This window comes from Hippopotamus amphibius, chromosome 1 (genome assembly GCF_030028045.1).
Source record: "Hippopotamus amphibius kiboko isolate mHipAmp2 chromosome 1, mHipAmp2.hap2, whole genome shotgun sequence".
Taxonomy (NCBI): Eukaryota; Metazoa; Chordata; class Mammalia; order Artiodactyla; family Hippopotamidae; genus Hippopotamus; species Hippopotamus amphibius.
In genome coordinates this window covers 81641881-81668810 of record NC_080186.1, presented here as the reverse complement: position 1 = coordinate 81668810, position 26930 = coordinate 81641881, and the positions used below count along the sequence as shown (strand labels likewise).

General features: G+C 35.0%; 1 protein-coding gene across 2 annotated transcripts; it reads left to right on the top strand.

The window, feature by feature from the left end:
• On the top strand, positions 1–17624 carry TMED5 (transmembrane p24 trafficking protein 5). Of its 2 annotated transcripts, XM_057717659.1 has the most exons (5): positions 1–476; positions 5913–6010; positions 12270–12453; positions 14262–14314; positions 14695–14893. In XM_057717659.1, exons 1-5 carry the CDS (start codon positions 297–299, stop codon positions 14756–14758), a joined length of 579 nt encoding a protein of 192 aa, XP_057573642.1. In that variant the 5' UTR covers positions 1–296; the 3' UTR covers positions 14759–14893. The 2 variants fall into 2 exon arrangements, with proteins under 2 accessions (XP_057573642.1, XP_057573638.1); XM_057717655.1 differs by lacking the exon at positions 14262–14314 and having other exon boundaries at positions 14697–17624.
• Positions 17625–26930: the final 9306 nt, after the last annotated feature.

Here is a 26930-nt window from a genome sequence, read left to right as displayed (position 1 = left end):
CATGGGAAGCTGCGGCCGCCTGAGTGTCAAGCGGGCTGCGCTCACGCGGGGCCTGAGGAAGCCAAAACCGAGGAGGGTGTGAAAAAGGACTTTGGCTCCGCCCTTAGTCCCTACCCTTTGTAGGCCGGCTTTTACCCCTCGGAGAAACGCCCTTCCACCCTGGCCTTCACCTGGAGTTTCCTCAGGCTCCAGGTTTCCCTGCCAACCACGGGGAATCCAGCGAGGAAAAGCGGAGGTTAGGTGCCAATAACCCACGCCTGCTACGCCTCTTTCAGTCGGAGATCGCCCAGGCAGGCATGGGCGACAAGATCTGGCAGCTCTTCCCGGTGGTCCTCTTGGCCGCTGTGCTGCTGCCTGGGGCGGCTGGCTTCACGCCCTCGTTAGACAGCGACTTCACGTTCACTCTTCCGGCTGGCCAGAAGGAGTGTTTCTACCAGCCCATGCCCCTGAAGGCCTCGCTGGAGATCGAGTACCAAGTAAGTGCAGAGGTTGAGCCAGCCTCCTTCCTTTAGTCTCGCTGCAAGTCGTCGCCTCTCACCCGCTTAGAAACTTCCTGTGGACGACCCGGGTGCTGGAGAGGCGAGGGCCGCCCGGAAGCGGGCCAGCTCCGCGCCGGCGCGCGGGGCGAGGCTCTCGCTGGGGCTGGGGACAGAGAAGTTAGCGGGAACCTGGAATTGACTACCCGCCCTCTCCCCATTCCTCTAGTCGGAAAGAGGCCAGCTCTGGGTGATGGTGGGTTTTCCTCTTTGTTCTATAATTCGCCCATGTCTTTTCTAGCCAGTACATGCTTCAGTGCTGGGAATTTCAGAATACAGGCCTAATACACGTTCTCCTTAATCATTGGACGAGATGATGACACTTGCTTTAATCACCCCCCCCCACTCAATTCCGGTATCATAAATCTATACTGTCATTGCTTCAGTTAAGGATTTTCTAATTGTGACCACGTGATTATCACTAAATCCTATTTTGGAATATTTTGTAAGGAACTATTGATGTGTTTAATGGTACATTTCCCTCTCAGTTATATACCCATTATTTAAAAACCAAATAAGATCTAATTGTATATTAAAACTGTAATCTTTCGTTCAGCATTCTAAGCATTTCTCCCATATCGTTTTCTTTTTAGTATCTGCATAATATAGGGAATTGCCTTAATTTATGTGGTCATTCTGATAGTAATTTCTTAGAAGAAATCTTGTTAGCTCCAGTGCAGCAAATTTCGATGTTTCTAGGTAGCAGTGCGGGGAAGAAAAAAAGCTTTGGTATGGTTTTTCTATCAATTTTTTTACAAGTTACCTAATTTTTAACCAGATGTTAATTTTCATAGTTGATGTAGAGAATCTTTTTCTATAATAGGTACTGTCACATATAGAGCTCAATAAAGTTATTTAGAATTTTCATCTGAAGGAACTTTAGATTATTTATAGATGCATAAGGTAAGCACAGAGAGTAAAGAATCTAAAGTCACACAGTTAGTGAGCAAAACTGAGGCAGGAACTCAGCATTTCTTGGTTTCCATTTCAGTTCAAAAGTTCATTTACTGAACAGTTACCATGTGCCAGTAATGGAGGAGTGGAGGCGAGGACATGGAGGGAAGGGACAAACAAAAGAAAGAGCCCTTTTCAAGGATCTTAATATTTAAAGGTTACTGGCTCATAAACAACTAATTTCAGTAAAGTATAGTTAGATGCTGTTGGAGGACGGCTTCTTCTCTGAGGTTTCAGAAAAGAATTCGTAGAGAGAAAATAAACTGGAATCTAGAAAGATGCTTAGGTGAAACAGGAATACAAGGAAGAGGCATTTTAGGAAAAGGAACAAAATGAATAGACAGTTCTGAAAATGCATAGTGTTAATGTTCTAGCAGTGGGCAGTATGAAGTGGACACTCCCAAGTGCTGAGTTTTTGTTGGACCTTTTAAAGTCTAGGGTGGGAGTAGAAGAAAAAGAGGCTGGAGAGGTCAGGAGGCTGGATCATGGATCATGAATCTTAGCTTGTGTGCCATGCTGAGTAGCTTTGACCTTTGTCAAAGGGCCACTGAAGATTAAGCAGTGTGGTAACAGCCAAAAATGTTTTACAGTGTGGAAGATGGATTTAAGGAGTGCAAAATTAGAGGTAAGGAAACCAACTATGGGGTTAGAGAAATTGTCTAGATAAGAAAGTTTTTATTATTCAAAATTCATCACTATTTACTCAGGTATTAGGAAAGAAATCTGTTTCAAACTCCTGACCTGTTATTATTAAGAACTCCCAACGGTAGAGAAAAAAACGCCTGGGTTGAATTCCTGACTCTGGGACTTACTACCTGTGTGATGTTGAACAAGCTACTTAACCCCATGCTTGTAAAATAGAGATAATAATAGTTAAGAGTTGATTTGAAACAATTAGGTAATAAGTTTTCATGTACCATCCCTGACACATAGTAAATATTCAACATATGTTAGTTTTTTTTCATTTACACCTATGGAGTTATATGGATGATATGGCTTAGCTTTATACTTTGCATCTTTAATCACTCAAAGGGACTATTCCCCTAAAGAATTCTGCCTAACTAATTTGTTTTGATTGAGGAAAAAAGTAAAATCATTAAATGTCTGTAGTCCTAGACAATGTTAGAAGGGTTTGTAGGGTAGAGATCATCTTCAGCCCTTTGTTTGCATTTTCCAACTCTGATTAATTTTCCAATAACTACAAGCTACTGGGTTTTGCCTTAGTTTTTAAAATGTCAGGGAACAGGCTTTCTAGACATTGCCCTTGGCTTACTGTGACATATGGAAAAATTTTAACCATTTTACACTTTTCAGGTTTAAGAGGACACTTTTAGGATAATTGACCAGCCCCACAATATATTAAGTTCTTGAAATTTTTAAATGTCAATATATATATATATATCTTATGAATAAAATTGATTGTTTAAATTTTTAAATCATTATTTAGTGCTTAATTTGTGTAAGCTTTATGCTAGGTACGACAGATACAATGGTGAGTAAAAATATAGTCCGTAAACTCATGCATTCTAGTAAGGGGATAGACATTAATCAAATTATTACACAAATAAGTGTGATATTAGAACTCTAATAAGTACTATGAAGCTAAGTGCATAAACTATGAGGGAGTTTAATAGGAGGACTTGATTTCATCTGGAAATTGAGAGAAAACATCCCAGAAGAAGTGGAGTTCAGATCTGCAGAAGAATCAGGCTTACTAGGAATGAGGGGGTGGAACAAGGTGATGGGTAAAAGGAACAGCATGTGGCAATCCAAGGCTTTGAGGAAGAAAACTGAAGACTGAAGAATACCTTTGAGGGTTGAAAGACTATGATAGAGAGGGTCTGATAGAGAGGGTAAGGTAGAACTCGTCCATCATGATCCATTGAAATCATAGGGAAGTTTAGCTGTAGATTTATGGTATTGTTTTAGTTTATATTTTAAATAGATGTTTTGTGTATTTTAAAATTAGCTTCTGTATTTTTAAATACCATTTTTAATGATTTCATTAAGCCTGACAGTTACTACCAATAATATCTTTTGTTTTACTCAAGTCTTTGCTTAGTATTGTCATATCACCTATTTTTTGATTTAATGGATATGGCTTTTGGCTTTTGGCTTTTGGAGGAGAACCTTGAGTAATTCTTTTAGAATGCTTTGAGTCCTTAGATACCTGAAAATGGAAATGGCTTTACCTTTTGCTTTCTCTTCAGTAAATATAATATTTTTACCTGGGAACATTGAAGACATGGCTCCTTTGTGCTTTTTTACATCTAGTGTATATGCAAGAATGCTGATGCCATCGAAGTTCTTATTATTTCGTAGTTCTCTACTACTTCTCTTTGGAATTTTCTAGGTTGTTCTTTTTAAATCTTTTGGAAAAGTCAGTAGGATTTTTGGATCTTTTTTTCATTTATCCGGCTTCACATCTATTAGACTCTTGCAGTCTAAAGATTTTTATCTTTTGGAGCAGGAATTTTTATTCTCATATTTGATATCTTCCTTTCCATTTTTCATGGTTCTCTCTTTTTGAAATGCTTGTTAGGTGGGTATTTGAAATCTTCACCTCTGTCCTTCAAAAGATCTTACCATTTCCCTCATACTTTTCATCTATACTTTTTTGTCTTGTTCTGAGAATTAGTTGGCTTCTTTCAGAGCTCTGATTTTTAGCCTCCATCCATGTCCATTCTGCTGTCATTACATTAAGGCTTTATTTGGGCAATTACATTTTTGGTTTATCTAAGAACTTTTTCATATCGGCATCTTCATTTTTTGTAGATTTTTACATTCTTGAATTTCTCTGAGGATGCATATTACATTTATCTGATAAAAAATATTTTTAAGTCTTTTTACATTATTTTTTCAGAATTTGATTCTCTGAGAAAAACCAATAACATGAAAAAGAGGGCATCAGTTTCAACAAATATTTGGTGTTTCTCTAGTCTGTTTTGAGAATTTTGAGATTGATAGATATTGGTAGCTAGATGTATTCTTTGCTCAATGGAATATTTTCCAGAAATTCCTTACTCTTCAAATCTGTTAACAGCTTTCCTAGGTTTTCAGTGTTGTTATGGATTATTTGTATTGTTATGTTTTCTTCATTTCATTGGGATTTAAAAAGAAAAAAACTATGTATATTTAGCTAGCCATTTGAAACCAGTTCTGTTGATCAGTAAATAGAGCACAAGAATAGGTAATCTATCATTCCATTAAAGCCACCAAGAAAAATAAAACGGAATTATATAAGAAAAAGAGTAGCCTTTGAAGGCAGATTGGATTGCTGAGTTCAGATTTTGACCATGCCACTTATTTACCGTATCACCTTAGGCAACCTTCTCTGTGCCTCAGTTTTTTGTGGGCGTTTTTTGTTTTGTTTTGGGGGTGGGGTGTTTGTTTTGGTTTGGTTTTTGGCTAAAATGAAAACAATAATAGAACCTACCTTTTAGAGTTGTGAGGAATAAATTAATCCACATAAAGCACTTTTTTTTTTCTACATCAATTATTTATTGGCTGTATTGGGCGGGCTTTCTCTAGTTGCAGTGAGCGGGGGCTACTCTTCATTGCGGTGCTTGGGCTTCTCATTGCAGTGGCTTCTCTTGTTGCAGAGCATGGGCTTTAGGTATGTGGGCTTCAATAGTTGCAGCTTGCAGCCTCTAGAGCACAGGCTCAGTAGTTGTGGTGCATGGGCTTAGCAGCTCCGCGGCATGTGGGATCTTCTCAGACCAGGGCTTGAACCCATGTCCCCTGAATTGTTGGGCAGATTCTTAACCACTGCGCCACTAGGGAAGTCCCCACATAAAGCTCTTAAAACAATGTGTGACATAAACTGTAATTGTTAGCTGCCATCATCATCATCATCATCATCATCATCAGGACATTTTGAGATTGTAAAAGAACAGGTTGTATTTTTTGGCTAATAAGTAAGTGGCCTACTTAGAATATATAGTTCATATTGGGAAATAATAGGTGATGCATTGAAGAAGTCAGTTGGAATCAGACCATAGAGGCTTTGAGTTCCAGGCTAAGACGTAGCTAATTATTTTATTGAGCAGGAAACGAACTCAGAAAAGTTATATACCAAGCCCAAAATTGCCCAAGGAAAAGAATCTACCAATTGAACTCCCTTCTGTATTTCTTTTACTCTACAGGGCATCTCAATGAAGGCACTGTTTTAGGAAGATTATTTCAGTAATACCCATAAGACCTAAATTTAAGTGATGGCAACAGGAATTGGCAATAAAGGGACAAGTTCCAAAATTGAATAGAACTGAATCAAATGGTCTTTCTGCTCCTTCCTATCCCTAACATGAGTCTGTTGACTTTCTTATCCCTCTAGGTTCAGAAATGAAATCTTTTCATTATATGATCTACTTTTTATTTTCAGAATTTGTAAAATGTGCTCTTCTCTTCTTTGCCTTGCTACAGGTTTTAGATGGAGCAGGATTAGATATTGATTTCCATCTTGCCTCTCCAGAAGGAAGAACCTTAGTTTTTGAACAAAGAAAATCAGATGGAGTTCACACGTGAGTATTCTCTTAGTTGGGTTCCTTGATCTCAATACCAGTGGGCTATCTGCAGAACAGGGAAATTTAACACATTTGATACTAAATATTAGCATTAAATGATGCCGTATGAACATTTTAAACAGTCCTTGTTAGTGATCTATCTTAAACTAAAATGTTATCCATTAATCTTATCTTTTTGTTTAGGCATTTTCTTTTGCTCTTGACTAATTTTTTTTTTTTTTTTTTTGCTTTGGTTAATGAGATAAGTATTCCATAGGTACTGCATTCAATCTGTTGTGGCATTTTAAACCTGCCTTTGTGGCTAACACAGGCCTTTTCTAGTTTAACTGTAAGTTACTGTTCCAGGTATATATCTTAAAGTTTCTTGAACTACTAGCTGTATCATTTTTGCTCATTGTTTTCTTAAAACAACAGTACAGTAATACATCTGTGTGTGTGTGTGTGTGTGTGTAAATTTTTATTTTACTTGACGCTCACTCTTTTTATATAATTAGAAGACCTGAAAGTAAAAGATCTGACCATAGGAAACCATATAGAAAGAAAATACTTTTTATAACTCTGAGTTTAGAGTTTGATAAAAGGCCATATATTGTATCTCTCATATCTCATTTCTCTTTTTTCATATCTCATTGGTGTTTCCCTGTTTCATTCTATTATTTTACTGCAGCACTTTGTTTACTCAGTATTGTTATTGTATTTAAACTGTGAGTATATAGGAATAAGAAGATCAAATATGGAGTGTCTAATATTTGCCATAAACTAGACTTTGCATTGTATATGCTTCTAAATTAATCATTCCAACACATTATGAGAGATAGATTCTTTGATTCCCCAATTCCCATTTTAAAGACAAGGAGGCTCAGAGAAGCTAAATAAGTCTATAGGGATACACATTTATTAAGAGGAGGAGGCAGGATGAACCCAAATTCTTGCTTTCTCCCATATGATGCTTAGAATATCTCCGGCACATAGCACTGTGTAAGTACTAGCTATTTATAATCATTGCTCTTTGTTAACCAAAGTACCTGCCATGTAATTGATACTCAGTAAATACTGAGTACATGTATGAGTGAACACGGTGGGGAAAAGGTTTCAACCATAATTTTTTAAGATATTCAAGGTAAACTGCTTTTGAAAATGGCATTTTATCTATGAAGAGCTCTAAAAAAGAATTTGCTTAAACTATTGATAAATAATATCAGAAGTGGTAATTTTAAGTTAGTTAAGATTGATATACCAGAATTAACTATGCTTTCTCTTTGATAGATGTATGAACAAGAACTAAAAATGTTCATCTTTAAATTTCAGAATATAGAAAATGTATAGAATTTATGTCAATTTTAATTTCTCTCCATTTTTCTGCTTTCATTTAGAGATAAATTAACTGTTGCGGGGAAGGTATCTTACTGCTTTCTTGCATAGAATTACCTCTCATTAAGCCATTGGGAGAAAAGAATGAGTTTATAGGCGTTCACATTTATTGAGTTCTTTTGATGGGCCAGGTCACTGTTCTAAGCACCTCACATGTATTAATTTTTTAAAATTCTTTCCCACAGTCCTATGAGGTACATGATATTATTATCATCTTACCAATGAAGAAATTGAGGCATAGAGCGGTTAAGTAAGTTGCTGAAGGTTACACAGCTAATGAACAGCAAAGCCAGAATTTAAAACCAGTCCGACTCACTCTTAATCACTATACCAGATTTACAAATCTACTTTCTAAAAATTAGATTTAAACAAAAATTTTATCTTTAGCTATATTAACTTTTAAAAAATATTATTTATTTATTTATTTATTGGGTGCATTGGGTCTTCGTTGCTGCACATGGGCTTTCTCTAGTTGTGGCAAGCAGGGGCTACTCTTCATTGTGGTGTGTGGGCTCCTCATTGTGGTGGCTTCTCTTGTTGTGGAGCATGGGCTTTAGGCTCATGGGCTTCAGTAGTTGCTGCTCACGGGCTCTAGAGTGCAGGCTCAATAGTTGTGGCACATGGGCTTAGTTGCTCCGCAGCATGTGGTATCTTCCTGGGGCAGGGATCAAATCTGTGTCCCCTGCATTGGCAGGCAGATTCTTAACCACTGCACCACCTAGGAAGTTCCTAGCTATATTAACTTTTTAAAGGCAGTTAAAAGCTCAGTTATACCACTGAAACACTTATTTTCTTAAATTAAATCTTTAAAACAAATACTGTCCTTCCAGAAGTCAGGGTTAGTAAAAATGTCTCCAGACAGAGCCTTAAACAGCTTAAGTAATACCTCTTTGTCCAGCACTGTCATATATAAAAGCAGTTTTCTAGGCCACAGAATTAATATTACCCTAACTCACACCAGAACTTATCAATTTTGGAGTACTTATGCTACTTCTTTTTCTACTTGAAAGGAAAATTTACTTTATATAGTTTTCTTTGGATAACATTTTATATCATTTGTAGTAATAATACTCCTTTCTACTAAAGGTAGTCAACGCAAATTTAGAAAGAAATTAATATAGAAATGACTATAAAGTAGTAAGCATCTTTTTTTTGTATACACATGTTGAAGCTCATACATCTGAATCAGTGCTTCTCAATTTTTTTTCCTTTTTACTCCTGTCCCCATGCAACCTTTTTAGGCATTTTTTTCCTCATCATCCCCAATGAAATTTTAATACCAAAGATATACTACATGCCCCCTTTTTTTAAAACTGTATGTATATCTGTGCTTTTTATGTAAAAAGAATAGGTACAGAGCTTACCCTTTTTTTCCAATTCAGGGTTAAGAATGGCTAAATAAACTTGGGTTAAATAAAATTAAGACTAAACAAAATTAAAAGTTAGATTAAAAAGTTATTAACATTAAATTTAACTATATTTTCTCAATAACTTTTAATATCATTTACCTTATATCATGTCAATTACATATGCAAATTAGCAATTTATATAAATATATAATAGCAATGTAATTAAAAATTTCTTAATCATTCAATTTTTCAAGAAAAGTAGGATGATTAAAAAAATTACATTAACTTCTTAAAAAGTACTTTTAGTGACCTTTTAACTTTTGCTTGATGTGGGAGAATAACTTCACTCAGTAGTCATTCAGATATTACTGACTTTTTTCCCCTGTATTTGGCATAATTAATGATGGGCTGAATAACCTTTGTAAAATTAAATAATAAAATAAAAACTAGTTTTATTCAAATCTCCCCCTAAAATGCAAAGATAGAAAGAGATAAGGTGTATGAAAGCAGTTTGTAAATTATGAAGGGATATACAAGTATTGGCTATTTTTATTTATAGTGTATATGCTAAAATCCAGTCACATCGCTGAGTAGTTATCTCTTATGTTTAAACACAAACAGTAAGTCACAAATGGGGGAAGAAAAAGATGGGCTTAAAAGAGGAGGATCACAGAAGGCTATGAAAATAACTCAAGGCACTCAAAAATTGAAGATCAAACATACACATCCACAAGGGAACCAGTGGCATCATTAGACGCATGTAGGCGACCTCTTGCCACATGACTTCTAGATGGAGCAAGCAGTTAATCAAACATCCTCCAATCACAGCTGTCTATCTGCTAGCATTCTGTAGCACTGTTCCTGCACACATTTTGTGTATCTTCCATGAGCTCATGCTGCTTGTGATATGCCCAAGAAAACCCAATGAGAGAAAATTAAATACTAAGGAAATAAGGTAGGATTGGGCTTTGGAGGGGCACAATCTATAGCTAAGATTTTTTTTTTTAACCCATCTTGAACTAATTTTCACCCCTAGGGGGCAGTATCTCCTCATTGAGATTGCATAGTCTAAGTGAATAGTCACATTTTGTGGTTATACGCTTACTGTATCAGTGATGCCATTAATCAGAATATGCTGGAAATTTTTCCTCAGAAAATGCCCCACATCTAGGTCATATTACATTATAGTCACAACATTTAATTTTGTTTTGATCCTTTTAATATTGTTCCCCCTATATCCATACCAGTGTTTGCTTCAGGCTCCTTCCAAAGGTTAAGTGCATCCCCAAGACAAACGTTTGTCATGACTGAGGAGGTTGCAAAGAATACAGACAGGATCCAGGCAGTATTATAGAAAGATCAATTAACTTGAGAGTCAGAAATCCAAGCTTCATGTATGCCTATAACAGGCTATGTAATCACGGGCAAGTATCTTAATCTTTATGAACATTATTTTACATGCCTTGAAAAGGTTGATTATGCTTACTTTCAAATATGATAAGGATTAAAAGAGATAAAATGTGTGAAAGCAGTATATAAATTATAGAGGTGTACAAGTACTGGCTATTTTCATTTATGTGAGGGTGAGTCAAAAATTATCCGTACTCCAGTTATATTAAAACTTTTATTGGCCACGCTGTCTTATCAGCACTTTCCGTTCAAGTCTACTGTCTCGCCAGTCACTGCTGTGTGAACGTGTTACATCAGTTCATTTATCTGCAGTGCGAGCAAAAATGGATGCCCCACTTGTGATTTGCACGAAAGAAGAGCAGCGTGCAGTGATTTGTTTTTTGTGGTCCGAGAGTACCTGGTGCCGTTATTTATCAAAGGCTGTGTGTGCGGTGTGGAGAAAGTGTTTTGTCGCAAAGAAGTGTGTATGAATGGATAGAGAAGTTCAAGGAAGGTCACACAAGTGTAAGCCATCAAGGAGCTGGACACCCATCCACGTCTGATGACAACATTGAACATACACATGAAATGATTCTGTTGAATAGACAAGTGACAGTGGATTATGTGGCAAATCATTTGCAAATCAGCCATGGCTCAAAGGCTCAACAATCAACAGTGCTCATTACAGTGAGATGCTTATTGAAGAGCTGAAGCCTAAACTTTGGATTAAATGCAGAGGACCGCTATCCAAGGGCACTGTGATCTTCCATGACAGTGCACACCCGCACACTTCTGCCCACACTGTTGACACTGCAAAAACTTTTGTTTTGAGGTGTTAAAGCATTCTCCCTACGGTCCTGATCTTGCTCCATCGGACCTTCACCTGTTTGGTCCCCTGAAAGCAGCCCTACGAGGACAGATTCACTACTGATGAAGAAGTGAAGACAGAGGTGCATTCGTGGCTCACAGCTCAGCCTAAAACAATTTTTAGTGAGGGAATACAAAAACTTGTTGACAGATGGACAAAGTGTATTGAAAAGCAAGGAGATTATGTTGAAAAATGATGTATTAGTCTTTTCTAAAAGTTAATTAAAATAAATTCTACAGCCAGAGTACGGATAATTTTTGACTCAATCTCATATATGCTAAAATCAAATCCCATTGCTGAGTAGTTATCTATTATGCTTAAACAAAACAGGTCAGAAATAAGGGGAATAAAAGATGGATATTGACTTAAAAGATGAGAATCACATGTTGTTCAGAAGGTTATAGGAAATAATATAAGCTGACCCAAAATTTAAACAATCCAACATATTGCAGATAAGGCAACTTCAAAATCATTTAGACCAATCTTCGTGAATAGTCACAACAAAAACTAAAACACAGGTTGAACTTTGTTTTTTGTGGCCAACAGTAGTAAATGTCATCAGCCCATGCAATATTTTGTTCGTCTCTCTCCACAAAAAATTATTAGAAAACTATTTTGCTAAATTAACTCTGCCCAGGCCAATTATGTTGAATGTGAAGACCCAGATCATAAGTTCAGTTAGAAGTGGCATTTATTCAGTAAAGGTAATGCCACTGCAAGTAAAGCTCTGGTTCTTGGGCACTAAACTCATTCCTAATCTTTGTAAACTGTATTATAAAGATGTGCTTAATCCAAAGGGGCCTAGAAGAAAGCGTTTAGGACAATCCATCACTGCTTTTGAAAACAAAACTCACTTTACAGATTAATCTCAATTAAAGGGGAGGTTTGTAGTGATATTCATATGGCGATCATATGGATATGATATCCATATGAATTAAACTCATTATAAATTACTTTTAATAACATATTTAAGTATTAAGGTTCATTGTGAGGTATCATGCATCTAGGATTTTAATCCTGTTCTCTTCCAAAAGCTAGGTCAAGCTCATTTACCACAATTTACTAAACTAAGTAAATGCCAAGCACATCTAAGTTACAAGTACTTGAATATATATTTCCAGGTTGCTGCTTTCCCAAGAAATTGTAAATTTCAGTACTAAGGAAGACTATCAATAAGTTGTCCCGTTATTATAAAATGTTATTTTTCTCTTTTACAGTTTTTCCTTTGATCCCAGATGGAAGTACAGATAACTAAAGACATGTCTTTTTCTTAATACAGGATAGAGACTGAAGGCGGTGACTACATGTTCTGCTTTGATAATACATTCAGCACCATTTCTGAGAAGGTGATTTTCTTTGAATTAATCCTGGATAATATGGGAGAACAGGAGCAAGAACAAGAGGACTGGAAGAAATACATTACTGGCACAGATATGTTGGATATGAAACTGGAAGACATTCTGGTATGGTTTTTTAATAAAGTAATAAAAATTACTAACATCTAGAGACCTTACTATTTGATAGGCACTGAGCTAGGCATTTTATCTGCATTATCTCACCTAATCCTTTCTTAACTCTATGAGGATTATTATCTCCATCTTCCCAATAAGGAAAATTATGGATTAGGGATATTTGGTAACATATCTGACACAGGACTAGAGAGAGAACTAGAATTTGAACACAGACTCTTACTACAAAACTCCCTTCGAATGTTCACAAACAAAAGACTGTGATAATGATCCGCAGCATACTTGCACACTGAATAAAACTGAGTAATTTGTAAACACTTAAGATGTACAGGCATTTTTTTCCCACAGCATAGTTTTTATAGCATGAAATTTAATGTTACTTGACTGATTAATTTTGGGAACACTTAACATTACTCAGACAAACCTAGCAGTTATCAGAAACTAGCACTACACTCAGGAGTAAAAGCTTTTAGATATGGCTTCTTGGCTTGAATTGCTTTATGCCTTATTTATCATAAGCATGCATAATGAAATGTGCATGTATAGGAACCTATTTGCTAATAATAGTACTGCCAGTGATGGGGAGAAAGGTCATTACCCTTCGGCCACAGCTAGGTGTTAATAAAATGATAGAATTTACTCAGTGATATTTATAAATAGCATATATACCTGTGTTATAGAACTTTCTGCAGGAGAAATATGATTATTCCAAGTTTGAAACTATATAACCTCTAATACTCTTATAACCTGAACTTTTTTTTATGACATCATATACTGATCACCTTGCAGTTTCTTAGGAAAGCAACTATCAAAGAAGAGACATGTTGAAGATCAGTTAGCTTAAGAAGTCGGAAAATTAAATGATCACATCACATGTGTAATTCCTTAGTGACTGAGCTCTCTGAGCCTTCGTTTCCTATTATCCTTGGGGATAATACCTTTAGAGTTGTGAGGATGAAATGTGATATGTCATGTATATAAATGCTTTAAACAGTGTCTGGCACACAGTGTTAGTTTTCTTACCTTTTCCATTGGTGTTACTGTGAATACAGGCTGAAAGGAATTAAGCTTGATTGGCATAAATTTTTACCATGACAATGTTTGATCTCATCATTTCATATGTACTAAACTTAGTTGAATTTTAGAATGAGAAGACGACTTAGTTATCATTAGTACAGCTCCAAACTCCCTTTCCCGTTTCATTCCATTTCATAGATAAGGAATTGGCTTAAAATGAAAATGATGTATCCATAGTTTCACTACTAGTCCAGTCTTCTTCCCACTCTTTTTTAAAATCTCAATAGTATTAATATATTCTTCCATTTTAAATTTATATTTCCAACAAGAGCAAAATACAAGTAGCTATAAATTTTATTAGTACTTCACTGAGTTCTCAAGAGATTGACTTCATTCACAATTAAACTAAATCACCAGAAAGTTCAGATTTAAATATGGCTTAAAATACTTAGTCTTTTTAAAGTAAAATAAAATGTCTTTCAGGAGTTTTTCTATTTACCCCACCCTCAGAATTTTTTATCACAACAGCAAACTTGAATAAATAATTTTATACTTGACTATCATCATTATATATTGAAAAGAACCCCATATTTTTCTGGAAAATATACCATTGCTTTACAAATGTGCCCATATGATAAATATTATACTTTGTAGTTTTGTAGGTTTAATTTGAAATTTGTGTATATTTTTTGCATTTAAATGAGGATTTTGACATCATTTCAAATCTCAAATTTTACCTTATATTCATGTAAAGCTTTTATAGTTTTTATATCACTTCTCACAAGGACCCTACCATAAAAATAGTTTTTTCAGAAAATGTGCAACTTAGAATGCATCTTGATAAGCTTGTTTTATGAATGTGATATTGGAACATTTTTGTATTAAAAATAGGTTATATTTTTTATGGTTGTTAGGGCTAAGAAGATAATGTATATAAAATTACTGGCACTGTAGCACTCAATGTATTTTCATATTTATTTTCAATTCATAATAGCTTTGTTCATTTTTAAAATAATTATAAACAATAATTTAAATATATCATGAGAATTATTACGTAAACTTTTGTAATAAAGATCTTTAGGTAATCTAAGTAGTACCCACCCCTTAATTAAAACTGTGTTTGGATATTAAACTAATAAGAGTACTGTGAAACACAGTTTTAAATTAACTTAAAATTACTCAGCATTCTTTTACAATAAAATTATTTTATTTATCTCCAGGAGTCCATCAACAGTATCAAGTCCAGACTAAGCAAAAGCGGTCATATCCAAACTCTGCTTAGAGCATTTGAAGCTCGTGATCGAAACATACAAGAAAGCAACTTTGACAGAGTCAATTTCTGGTCTATGGTTAATTTAGTGGTAATGGTGGTAGTGTCAGCCATTCAAGTATATACACTGAAGAGTCTATTTGAAGATAAGAGGAAAAGTAGAACTTAAAACTCCGAAGTAGAGTACTTAACATTCAAAAAAAGGGACAGAAAAATGCAATAAACTGTTACAGTCAAGACCATTAATAGTCTTTCCAAAACGTTTTCAGGCATTACCATAAGTGTGAAATAAGTATAATTTTAATGTGAAAGGAAAGTCTTCACTTTCATCTGTGCAACAAATCTCATTGTTCCAGTTGTACTTAAGTGTAACAAATATTTTGCAGGTATAAATGAATGAAGCCATATTAATAACAGCAGTTTCCTAAGCTTGAAAAAATTTTGCAAATGTCATAAGGTGATTTAAATAAAGGAACTTTGGCCTAAATATAACACTGAACAGTGCTTAAAAGATTGTTACCCAGAAGTTTCTTTGTAAATGTGGCAATTACAAATTAATTGTAGAAGTTTTTCAATATAAGTTGTAAAGCATCTGAAAATTACCTAATCATGGATATCTTTAGAAGATAGAGACTCAACTTTTCTCTTTTTACATATGTCTCCTAAATGTAAATAGAAGCATAGCTGTGAAAAACAAATATGTGGGATTTTTATAACCAAATATATTTCATTTTAAAATATTAGCAAAAAGTATTGTTTTATATATACCTAATCTACATTCCCAAAAGCTGACATTTTGAATAATTCTTAAAAATGCTAAGTCATACTTATTAAAATTAGGACAGATTTTCTCTCTGTAGAATAAAGATTGCTTTCAGTCTCCATAAGGATACATTCTGTCTAATCCTTAACTAAAATACAGGATTTTAAAATTAAATGTGAGGGAAAATCATTTTTATATTATCAACAGTGTTATGTTAGTTTTAACATGTTTACTGACTTGGATCATCCATTAATACCAGCAGTTGTGAAGGAAATACTGCTAAAAGGATTTGGACCTAATGTAAGTAAATATCTCCTTTTTTGAGTTCTCAAAATCAATTAAAAAAAAGAATAAAGTCAATATAAAAGAATTTAGAGAATATCCATCAAAATAAAGTTCACTTAAGCTATAAGTAAAGTTTCTGGCATCTCACTGGCTCATCAATAATGACTCAATCCTAATATAAATCGTGAGATTAATTTCCAGTTAACTAGAAGAAACTGTGGGTTTTATTTTTTTACAGTTGTTTTATTCTGTTTTGAATTATCATTTATAAGTATTCAGGTACATTTTACAAAACATAAGCCCTGCTGGGTATAAATATTTATTACAGTTTTTATTACAACGTTCATAAAATGACCTTTCTTATCACTTTATTGACATTCAAATAAGGATTGGAAACCCACAGGAGTTTAAACACTCAATATGTGAATAACCCTATAGTCTCTGCCATCCTCTCTTAAGTACTAGTAATTTAATGAATTAAATAGAATTTTTAGGTTAAGCCCATTTATAATAATGTTTATGACATATACAAGTTAGAAACTATCAACTTATAAACTTGAGTATAGAACCACCTCTGTGGGTTAGTACTGCTAGAATTCTTAATAAGCAATAATGATATCCAGAGAGTATGCTTTCATCTATAATTTACACTCAAGAGGGGTACAAAAAAAGAGAGATTTCCCTCCTTCTTACATCTTTCCCTGTATTCTTCAGAGAAAAACAGAAGCTTAGATTTCCCAACTCTGAAGCTTTTTAAAAATGAGATAAATACCATCCTTAGATGACTACCTTAATTGGTCAAGAAAATGCTTTTAAGTGCCCAGGAATAGCCCCTATAACACATGCAAAACAAGGGTCAATAAGATTTTTGCCTATGAAGAGCCCTCCCTTTTCTCCTGATACACTCACAATGAGAAGCAAACTTAAAGTACTATACTAATAAAACAGTACAGATATAAACTACTGCATCTTTTCTATAAAACTGTGATTAAGAATTCTACCTCTTACGTATGGCTGGTTACTGTACTGTACTCTGATTCTTTAACAATGAATTTGTTACATCATCTTCTATATATGATTTGTGCCGCTGATTTTAAACCTTTGTTTCAGTAACTTCTTACTATATAATAATGGACTTATGTGGAAAACAAAGAACTTAAGAATATTGAGGACAATTTTATTTTTATAGACAAAGTGAAAAGATTATTTAAGAAGCATGTAACCTGTGTAAAATGTGTAAGCAAAGAACTAAATTCTTTAGTATTTCTAAAGGCATATTGTTTATCTGCCTCATATGGTTTTTCTTTAATGTCAGTATTCAGTTTTGAAATTAAAATTATGCTAAAACTGAGTAAGCTACAACTTAACAGCTTATTGTGTCTTTAGTTTTTAATCATATAAGCTTTTAAAATGCTACAATATTTAACCTAAGGCCTAGAGTTTCACTATGATTTGCATTTGGATCATTAATGATTGTTCTTTCATATGAATATCAAGACACAAAGGATAAGTGGTTGAAATAGCACTGAAATAAATTATAACTGAAATGTAATTTTATGTTAGGTATGTTTATTCTTCTTAAGCATTGTTATTATGTCCTAAAATAGACAAAAATTGAGTACCTATAATTGTATGCCTCCCCAAAGAAAATTCTTTATCTGAAATTTTCAAAGATATTGATTCAGCATGTAATGGTTTTTCAGTTGAAGTATAATAATGCACAATCAGTGTTGCTCAAATTGCTTCATAGTTATGAACAGACACAGCCATATTAAATAAGCATTGAATACTGTGCTGAGTATATATAATAAAAATTAAAATCAAAGAGTATCTGTTTATCTACCAGTCATTGTAAATGCTGTCTAATCCTTAAAGCCTTCACTGATTTCATCTTAACCAAGTGTGCTCTCCCTTCCATTTGAAAACCCATACTTCTCTGTACTTTTGTTTATCATTCTACCCTGCATTAGAGTTCTGTTTATGTAAGTACTTACTCTTCTGTTGCCCAAACACACATTGTAACTAAAAGGTGGTCAAAATACAGAGGCAAAAATCATCAGTTCTAAATTCTGGAATGCTAAATAAGCACCCAGGGAGCTTGTTCCACTCTTCTATCCCATTGCAGAAACTGACTGTTTAGGACTGGAATTTGGCTCCAGAATCTTAATTTTTAACCAACGCAATTTGGGATTCTGATGTCCACATTATCCTTGGACCATTTGCTAACTGGGTGAACTTGGGAAATCAAAACTCCTTTGAACCTATTTCTTCATTTGTAGAAGTATTTTAAGTAACACCTTAAAACTCAGTTAAGAGTCTAGTGCTTGGTGAAGGTTGGTATGTTACTGGTGATTTCCTTTATACCATTTAGACAAGCCACTGTTCCCCTACAGCTGGTAGAATTCCTTAGGCAACTTTCTGGTTCTGCACATCACTTTCAGGTGTTTGAGCTTCTGGAAGGCTTGTGTCATTAGACACCGGATATACACTAATGTATTTCTGGGGAAATGACCCAGAATAAAGAATCCAGACCTAAGATGATGTCATCTGAGAACGAGCATATCATGATGCTAGATCCCTGCATCCAGAAGAAAAGGTGAGAAAATGCAGGGCAAGGAAAAAAATTAGAGGTCTTCAATGACCATAAGTCAACAGCAAAATGAACAATGAGAATCAGTTATCCAACAGTGAAATGAAATCCCTTATATATAAAGAAAGCAACTACTCCTCAGTCCTGGACATTTTCAAGTGGCAATAATGATTAGACATAAAAGGGATTATTTCTACATCTGGTGTAAAATGGAAGAATGGACTAATAAAACTAAACTTCCTACTCATTTCAATTTTAAAAGCACTAAGTAATACTACTGGTAGGAGACAGCTGAAAGAAAAGGCAAGAGTTCAAAAGAATTCTATTTTACTGAATTCTAGCTTGGTGTTAAAAAACAAATTGGAGGACTTCCTAGGTGGCACAGTGGGTAAGAATCCGCCTGCCAAGGCAGCAGACATGGGTTTGAGCCCTGCCCTGGGAAGATTCCACATGCCACGGAGCAACTAAGCCCGCACGCCACAACTATTGATCCTGCGAGCCACAACTACTGAGCCCATGTGCCACAACTACTGAAGCCCACGCACCTGGAGGCCATGCTCTGCAACAAGAGAGGCCACCACAATGAGAATCCCACACACCACAAGAAGAGTAGCCCCCACTCGCCGCAACCAGAGAAAGCCCGTGTGCAGCAACGAAGACCCAACACAGCCAATAAAATAAAAAAACAAAAAACAAAACCAAAAAAACAAAAAACAAATCAGAAACAAAATTTAAAACAATACCATTTATAATCACTCCAAAGAAAAAAACATACTTAGGTATAAATCTAACAAAACATGTACAGGGTCAGTATGATAAAATTATCAAATGGCTGGTAAAAGAGAGACCTAAATAAATGGAGAAACATACCACGTTCAAAGGCTGGAAGTCTCAACATAGTAAAAAGATCAATTCTTCCTAAACTGATGTATGAATTTAACATAATTCTTATGTTAAATTCTCAAAATCCAGCGAGGTTTTTTGTAGACAAGGACAAAATTATTCTAAAATTTATATGGAATGAAAAGGCAAAAGAATAAGACAATTTTGAAAAAGCATAAAGTCTACCTATATTGAGGCTTACCTTATATCTATAGTAATCATGGTGTACTGGTAGAGGGATAGACACATACCAATAGAACAGACATTTAGAATACACCAAGTCTTAACTTTTAACAAAGGTGCAAAAGCAATTCAATAGGGAAAAGAGAGCCTTTGAAAACAAATGGTGCTGGAGCAACTGGAACAAACACAGGTAAAAACATGAACTTAAATGTTAAAATGATAAAGCTTTTTGAAAAAAATGAGAAAATCTTCAGGACTTAGGGCTAGATAAAGAGCTTCCACAGTTGACACCAAATACATGACACATAAAAGGAAAAACTGATAAACTGGACCTCATCAAAAGTAAAACTTTTGCTCCATTAAGAACCCTATTAAGGTTGCTTCCATGTCCTGGCTATTGTAAACAGTGCTGCAATGAACATTATGGTACATGTTTCTTTTGGGATTATTGGGTTTTCTCTGGGTATATGCCTAGCAGTGGGATAACTGGATCATATGGTAGTTCTATTTTTAGTTTTTTAAGGAACCTCCAAACTGTTTTCCATAGTGGCTGTACCAACTTACATTCCCACCAACAGTGCAGGAGAGTTCCCTTTTCTCCACACCCTCTCCAACATTTATTGTTTTTTGATGTTTTGATGATGGCCATTATGACCAGTGTGAGGTGATACCTCATTGTGGCTTGGACTTGCATTTCTCTAATGATTAGTGATGTTGAGCATCTTTTCATGTGTTTGTTGGCCATCTGTATGTCTTCTCTGGAGAAATGTTTAGGTCTTCCACCCATTTGTGGATTGGATTATTTGCTTTTTTGGTATTAAGCTGCATGATCTGCTTGTATATTTTGGAGATTAATCCTTTGTCCATTGCTTTGTTGGCAAGTATTTTCTCCCATTCTGAGGGTTGCCTTCTAGTCTTGTTTATGGTTTCTTTTGCCGTGCAAAAGCTAGATGAATGGATAAAGGAGATGTGACACATATGTACAATGGAATATTACTCTGCCATAAAAAGGAATGAAATGGAGCTATATGTAATGAGGTGGATAGACCTAGAGTCTGTCATACAGAGTGAAGTAAGCCAGAAAGAGAAAAACAAATACTGTAGGCTAACTCGTATATATGGAATCTAAAAAAAAAAAAAAAATGGTACTGATGAACCCAGTGACAGGCAAGAATAAGGATGCAGATGCAGAGAATGGACTGGAGGACACAGGGATGAGGGGGCAGGGGGCAAAGGAGAAGCTGGGACAAAGTGAGAGAGTAGCATAGACATATATACACTACCAACTGTAAAACAGATAGCAAGTGGGAAGCTGCTATATAACAAAGGGAGATCAACTCGATGATGGGTGATGCCTTAGAGGGCCAGGACAGGGAGAGCAGGAGGGAGGGGATATGGGGATATATGTATAAATACAGCTGATTCACTTTGGTGTACCTCAAAAGCTGGTACAAGAGTGTAAAGCAATTATTTTCCAATAAAAAGGTTAAAAAAAAAACCCATATTAAGGGGATGAAAAAATAAACTACTGATGGGGAGAAAACAGATGCAAACCACATATCCAAAAGAGGACTACACTATATACAGAATTCTCAAAGCCCAACAACAGTTTAAAAAAAAAAATTAGAAAATGGGCAAATGACATGAACAGACATTTCACTGAAGAAAATATGTGGATGGCAAATAAACACATGAAAACAAGATTCAACATCATTAGCCATTAGGATAATTCAAGTTAAAACCTTAATGAGGTATCATACACACCTACCAGAAAGGCTAAAATTAAAAAATAGTTACAATACCAAATGCTGGCAAGGATGCAAGAGAAATTGAATCACACTTTTACACTGCCACTGGGATATAAAATAGTAGTCATTCTGGAAAATATTTTGGCAGTTTCTTATAAAACTACACATGCACTTACCATGCAACCCAACATTTATGATCTTGGACACATCCCTGAGAAATTGTACACATATTATACACAGCAGCTTCATCTGTAATAGCCCAAACCTGGAAATAACCCAAATTTAAAGAGTGAATAATCTTTGGTACATCCATACTATGGAATACTGAGCAGCAATAAAAAGAATAAACTATTGATACATGCAACAATTTGGATAGACCTCAAAGGAATTATGGTTAGTGGGAGAAAAAAATCGTAAAAGGTCACACCATACAATTTCTTTTATGTAACATTCTTGAAATAAAATTACAGAGATAGAAAACAAATTAGTGGTTGCCAGGTGTTAGGAATGGAGGAAAGAAAGGGAATGTGGCTAAAAAAGGAAGTCTCGTGGTGGAACAAGTCAGTCTTGTGATGGTTATACATCTACACATAAAATTTACAGAACTATATACACATACAAATGAGTGCTTGTAAAATTGGTGAAATCTGAATAAACTCTGTGGATTGTACCAACATCAGTTTTCTGGATTTAATGTTGTACTGTATGCAAGATGGGCAAACTGTGAAGAGTACACAGGAATTCCCTGTACTTTTTTCTTTTGCATTTCTTATGAATCTGTAATTCTTTCAAAATAAAAATTTAGAACAAGAGAGAGCAAGTGAATTTTATACCTGAAACAGACATTACTGTGTTGTAATATACATATTTCTGAATTAGTCCAGGAATAAGTAAAATAATTTAACTTCATGTTAAATAAAAACAAAATATTCTCATTGAAAAAACAATTGTCATTTTACATATTGGTGCAATTCTTAAGAATTTAGTTATCAGTAAAAAGGTGAAACACTGTATTTTTCAAGGCTCTTAAGGAACTGAGCCTGATCGTTTTGACATGAAATATGAAAGAAGAGTCAAAAGTCAACATTTTTCTTTTTTAGAGCAATTCCATATTTCAAAATATTGTCCACAGGTTATACTATGATGAAGTGGTTATTAGAATACTGCCATGTGAAGACTACACCTACTTTCCAAATGTTGCAAAATCATTATTATGTGAATCTCAACAGAGAAACTATCCTTGACTTTTTCAAATGCTAATTTTTCAGTGGACAATCATGACATAGAGGTATAAGGAAAATCTTCAACAGTGGATGACTGACTCCTTCAACTATAAAGGTAACAATGTCTTTTTGCTGTAAAGAATCTTAGAATTAAGGCATATACAGGACATGCAGCTGGAGAAGCAACTTATTAAGTATAATATAAACCACTGTAAACTCTTAAATGCCAAAGGGACAAATGTGCTGGCAATTACTACTTCACTATCCCTTGGACAAACAGCAAAGGAGCAAAGAATGAAAAAGGTCACTTTGTTTAGAATGAGGAACAGGGAAAGGCTAGAAAACATTGTGCAGACGGCCCATACTCTCCTTTGATAATATACTTCCTTTCTGGCATCCAAGGGAAGATCGGGATGCAATACTTTTATATCCCCATAGCCTCTAATACAAGTTACATTCATCACAATATACCCAAGGCAAGGTTTAATATTTCAGAATAAGAAAAATTTGAGCATTACTATATCCAGTACTTCAGAGAATAGAAAAGCAAAGAATCTGCCTTTAAAGAGTGGACGGTTTACCTGAGGAGGAAGACTAGTTAGTATTCAGGAATTATCAGCTACTCATTTTCCCCAGTCAGCTTTGTCCTTCATTGCTCCAAGAACTTTTGCCAGATCCCTCAAATTTATGTTGTGTCCCTCTTATGTGCAGCCTCTACACTTCCCTTTCAAATCACTCTACACACCGTAGCAGAATTAACTCATACAAACCCTCTACAAGACTCTAATCTCTGAAGGCAGAGAACATGTCTTTTCTATCCACTGCACCCAACACAATGCCTAGAACACAGTATTTGCTGATGCAAAGATAAGGCACATTAAGTAAAAAGCTAAATTTCAAAACAAGGTGAACAATCCTCTTTCAGTAAAAACAGAAATAGATAAAAAGTCTTGAAGGCTAATAAGGCTTACATACCATTCTTTCTGGATTGTAGAACTTGAAGGAGTTTCAGAACTATAAAGTTTTGTGTTATCTGAATTTTTCACTGAAATATTTTTATATCATAGAAAACAGTAAACCTTTTTCACTTGGGGAAAAAAATAACAGTTGATAAAGATTTCCTCCTCTGTTTTTCTTATCTACTACCTCCATCCTTCCCAATCATTGCCCCTTTCTTCTAAACGACATCTTCATTTTCTTGGAACCACCTCACTAATTCTCCTTTTTGTTGCCAGCTAATACACAGCAACGTGAAGGTAAGCAGAAAAGCAATACATGATAAACAAATTAGCATTATTTCCTCCAAGTCAGATTTAGATGAAGACAAGGAGTACTTTTAACCCCAGATGTGAGTAATTTCTATTACAAGAAAATCCATAATTGGAGAAAACTGCAGCTTCCTTATGAAGGGAATGAAAACTGCCTATTGATTGTAATATTTAACTAGTTTTCAATTATTACTGCTACTAGACTATAGCAAATGCTCATTTTCTAAAGCTAAATTTTTATTTCTCAATATCAAAAACACAAGTATAATTTTTTAAAGAGGTCACTTTCAGTTACTACCTGAAATATTTTAAGGCTGCTTTCCAGAGTTAGCCAAGAAAACCATCTGACATTTTTACTCACCACTCTGAATACCTTATAAATATTCTAAGTATTATTGACTCTGTTCTCTTCCCAGAAAAGTCTTTACCTTATTCTTTTTAAAACTCAAACTACTTTCACATTAGTTTTTTTCAATATTTCTTTTTAAAAAATATTTTCAGGTTTGATTTTTATTATAATCTGTTTTTTGTGCAATACCATTCAAAAGCATGGACTCTTGAATCCCCAGTATAGAATATCCACCTGGAAAGCCCCAGAAAGTATTCTTTTGAAAACACTTTCAAGTGCTTTTGCTTCAGAATAAGCTTTTAAATAAAACAACACAGTAGTTTCCCATTACGTAGGTATTACTTCCAAATACATCTTTTGTTCAACTAATACCTTAAATCTGCTCTAATTATTATTTTTATTCTATGATAGCAGGTAAGGCACATTTTTATTGAAAATTTTCTACATACCTGCCACAGTACCACCATGAAGAAATTTGAATGTTCTAGATCTTTGCTTAAAGAATGGTGATGAGCAGGTGTTTAATAATAAAGAGCAGAAGCTTCTGGGAAATGCCTGGCAGAAGCAGTAACTATTAAAAACTAGTCTTGTTCCATAATCCCATCCTACTCCACTTATTTCCTTATTCCACTACTTCCAAGCATCAACCTTTTCTTCTGATCAAGCCTATCTTCCTTACTGCTCTCTGAAGAGGGCTGCTCTATTTAATGACATCACTAGCCTCTCAGGTCCTCGAACCTTGAAGACCCATGACCTGCTCAGTCAAGTACTGTCAGCTAATCTCTCTAACCTCTCTCGTAAGTATTCCAAACACCTCCCCCACCCCCCCACCCCCACTTCTACTACCTCAGATTTACCTAGATTTAGATTAGCCCTGAGCTCTGTACCTCATCATTCCCCTCTAATTCATCCTACAGCCCAGTGCCAAATTAATTGTAAAACACACCTTATAGCAGTCCCATCGGAATCCAGATCATTTCCAGCCTCAAGTATGCCACACACTACCCAAACTCTAGTATCCTTTTTTGTGTGGAGGCTTAATGCCTTTGCTTACTCTTCCTACACTGTGGAATGCCCTAGTGTGTCCCCTTCCTGATGCTCTAGTTTAAATTCCTTTTGAAATCTTCCCTAATAAATTCCTTTTGCCCAAATGTCCTCCACAGCCAAGCCCCAGAGAAAAGTACTCTCTCCCTTCCCTTAAGTGCTCTTGCCAAGTAAAGAGGAGAAGATAATTGTATCTACTTCACATTTTCCTCCCAGTAGTATCTTGGAAAACATTAGGCCCTCAAATATTGTGTGAGATGTTCATTCTCAACTCCAGGCCTATTCTTACCGGCTCCCTCATTTTGAACTTAGCTTTTCTCTCCCTTAGCCTCTATTTAACCCATCCTTCAAGGTACAGCCTAAAAAATATCACATCCAAATTAATCTCATTTCTCCAGCAATATAGCACATATTTGGATACCTGTAGTCATATGTTGTTTCCAAATGTTGCTTAATTCTCATGTTAATGTCCTACACTCCCCAAGACTGTACCATTCTCTAAAGTATGCCCACTGAACTCCTACTGCCCCCCACCAAAATTCCATCTCTTTGAATTTACTTATGCTGTTTCTTATCCTACCCCATTTTTGCCCATCAAAATCCTATCATCCTTGGAGGAGGGATGGATTGTGAGTCTGGGATTAGCATAGGCAATCTGCTACATGGAATGGATAAACAACAAGGTCCTACTGCAGAGCACAGGGAGCTATACTCAATATCCTGTAATAAAGCATAATGGAAAAGAACATGAAAGAATATATATAACTGAATCACTTTACTGTACAGAAATTAACACAACATTGTAAATCAACTATATTTGAATAAAATTTTTAAAAAATCCTATCATCCTTCAAAGCCAAATTCAAATGAGATTCCTTTCAATAAGTCCTTCCCTAATGCCTCTTTTAGATTAACTTTAAGTTCCTATGGAACTCTGTACCAATATTCCATAGTACCTACCATGTTTCACCTCAAATTTAGTTCCATTTATGTCTGCATCCTCCATAATTTAAGAATTCAGAAGAGGACTCCTAATATTTCAATTTTCTCTTATAAGCAACTCATAGGTATTCAAAAATATAACTGCTGCATTTAAATAAATAATACAAAATGGTTTGAAAAACTATTTTCAGGAACTGAGGCATACAAAAAATCCTGTAATAATACTGAAGTAGGTTCAATCGAGTCCCCCAAGAAGACAGAAGTCCAAACAAAGTACTTGTGAATGTGAACCTACTTGGAAATAGGGCTTTGCAGATGTAATTAAGTTAAGGATCTTGAGATAAGATCATCTTGGATTTGGTGTGGGACCTTAATCAAATTACTGGTGTCTTTATAAGAGAAATGAGAGAGAGGTCTGATACAAAGTAAGGTTGTAAAAATTGAAGGCATTAAATGGAATATGTGTACAGCCAAAGAATGTCAAGCACTGCTGCCTGATACCAGAAGCTAAGAGAGAGGCATAGAATAGATTCTGCATCAGAGGATCCAGAAAGAAGCAACCTTGTCATCACCTTGAGTTCAGACTTCTAGCCTCAAGAACCATGAGAGAGAAACTGCTATTGTTTTATGCCAAGTTTGTGGTAATTTGTTATGGAAACCTCCAGGAAACCAATATATATAGCTTTTTAAACATCCAGAAAAATAAACTTATCTTCAAAAATAAGAGCAATAATGAAGTTCTTAAGAAATAAACAGATTTCTTTGAGTTTTATTTATTTAACTAAAACCAAATTTTACCTAAACTTATTGTAAGGTAGATAAGCAATGGCTTATCTTAAACTGAGTTTAGGGCAACCTCTCAATATGAGATGTCTTATGTTAAAAGTTTATAGTTTTAAAAGATGTA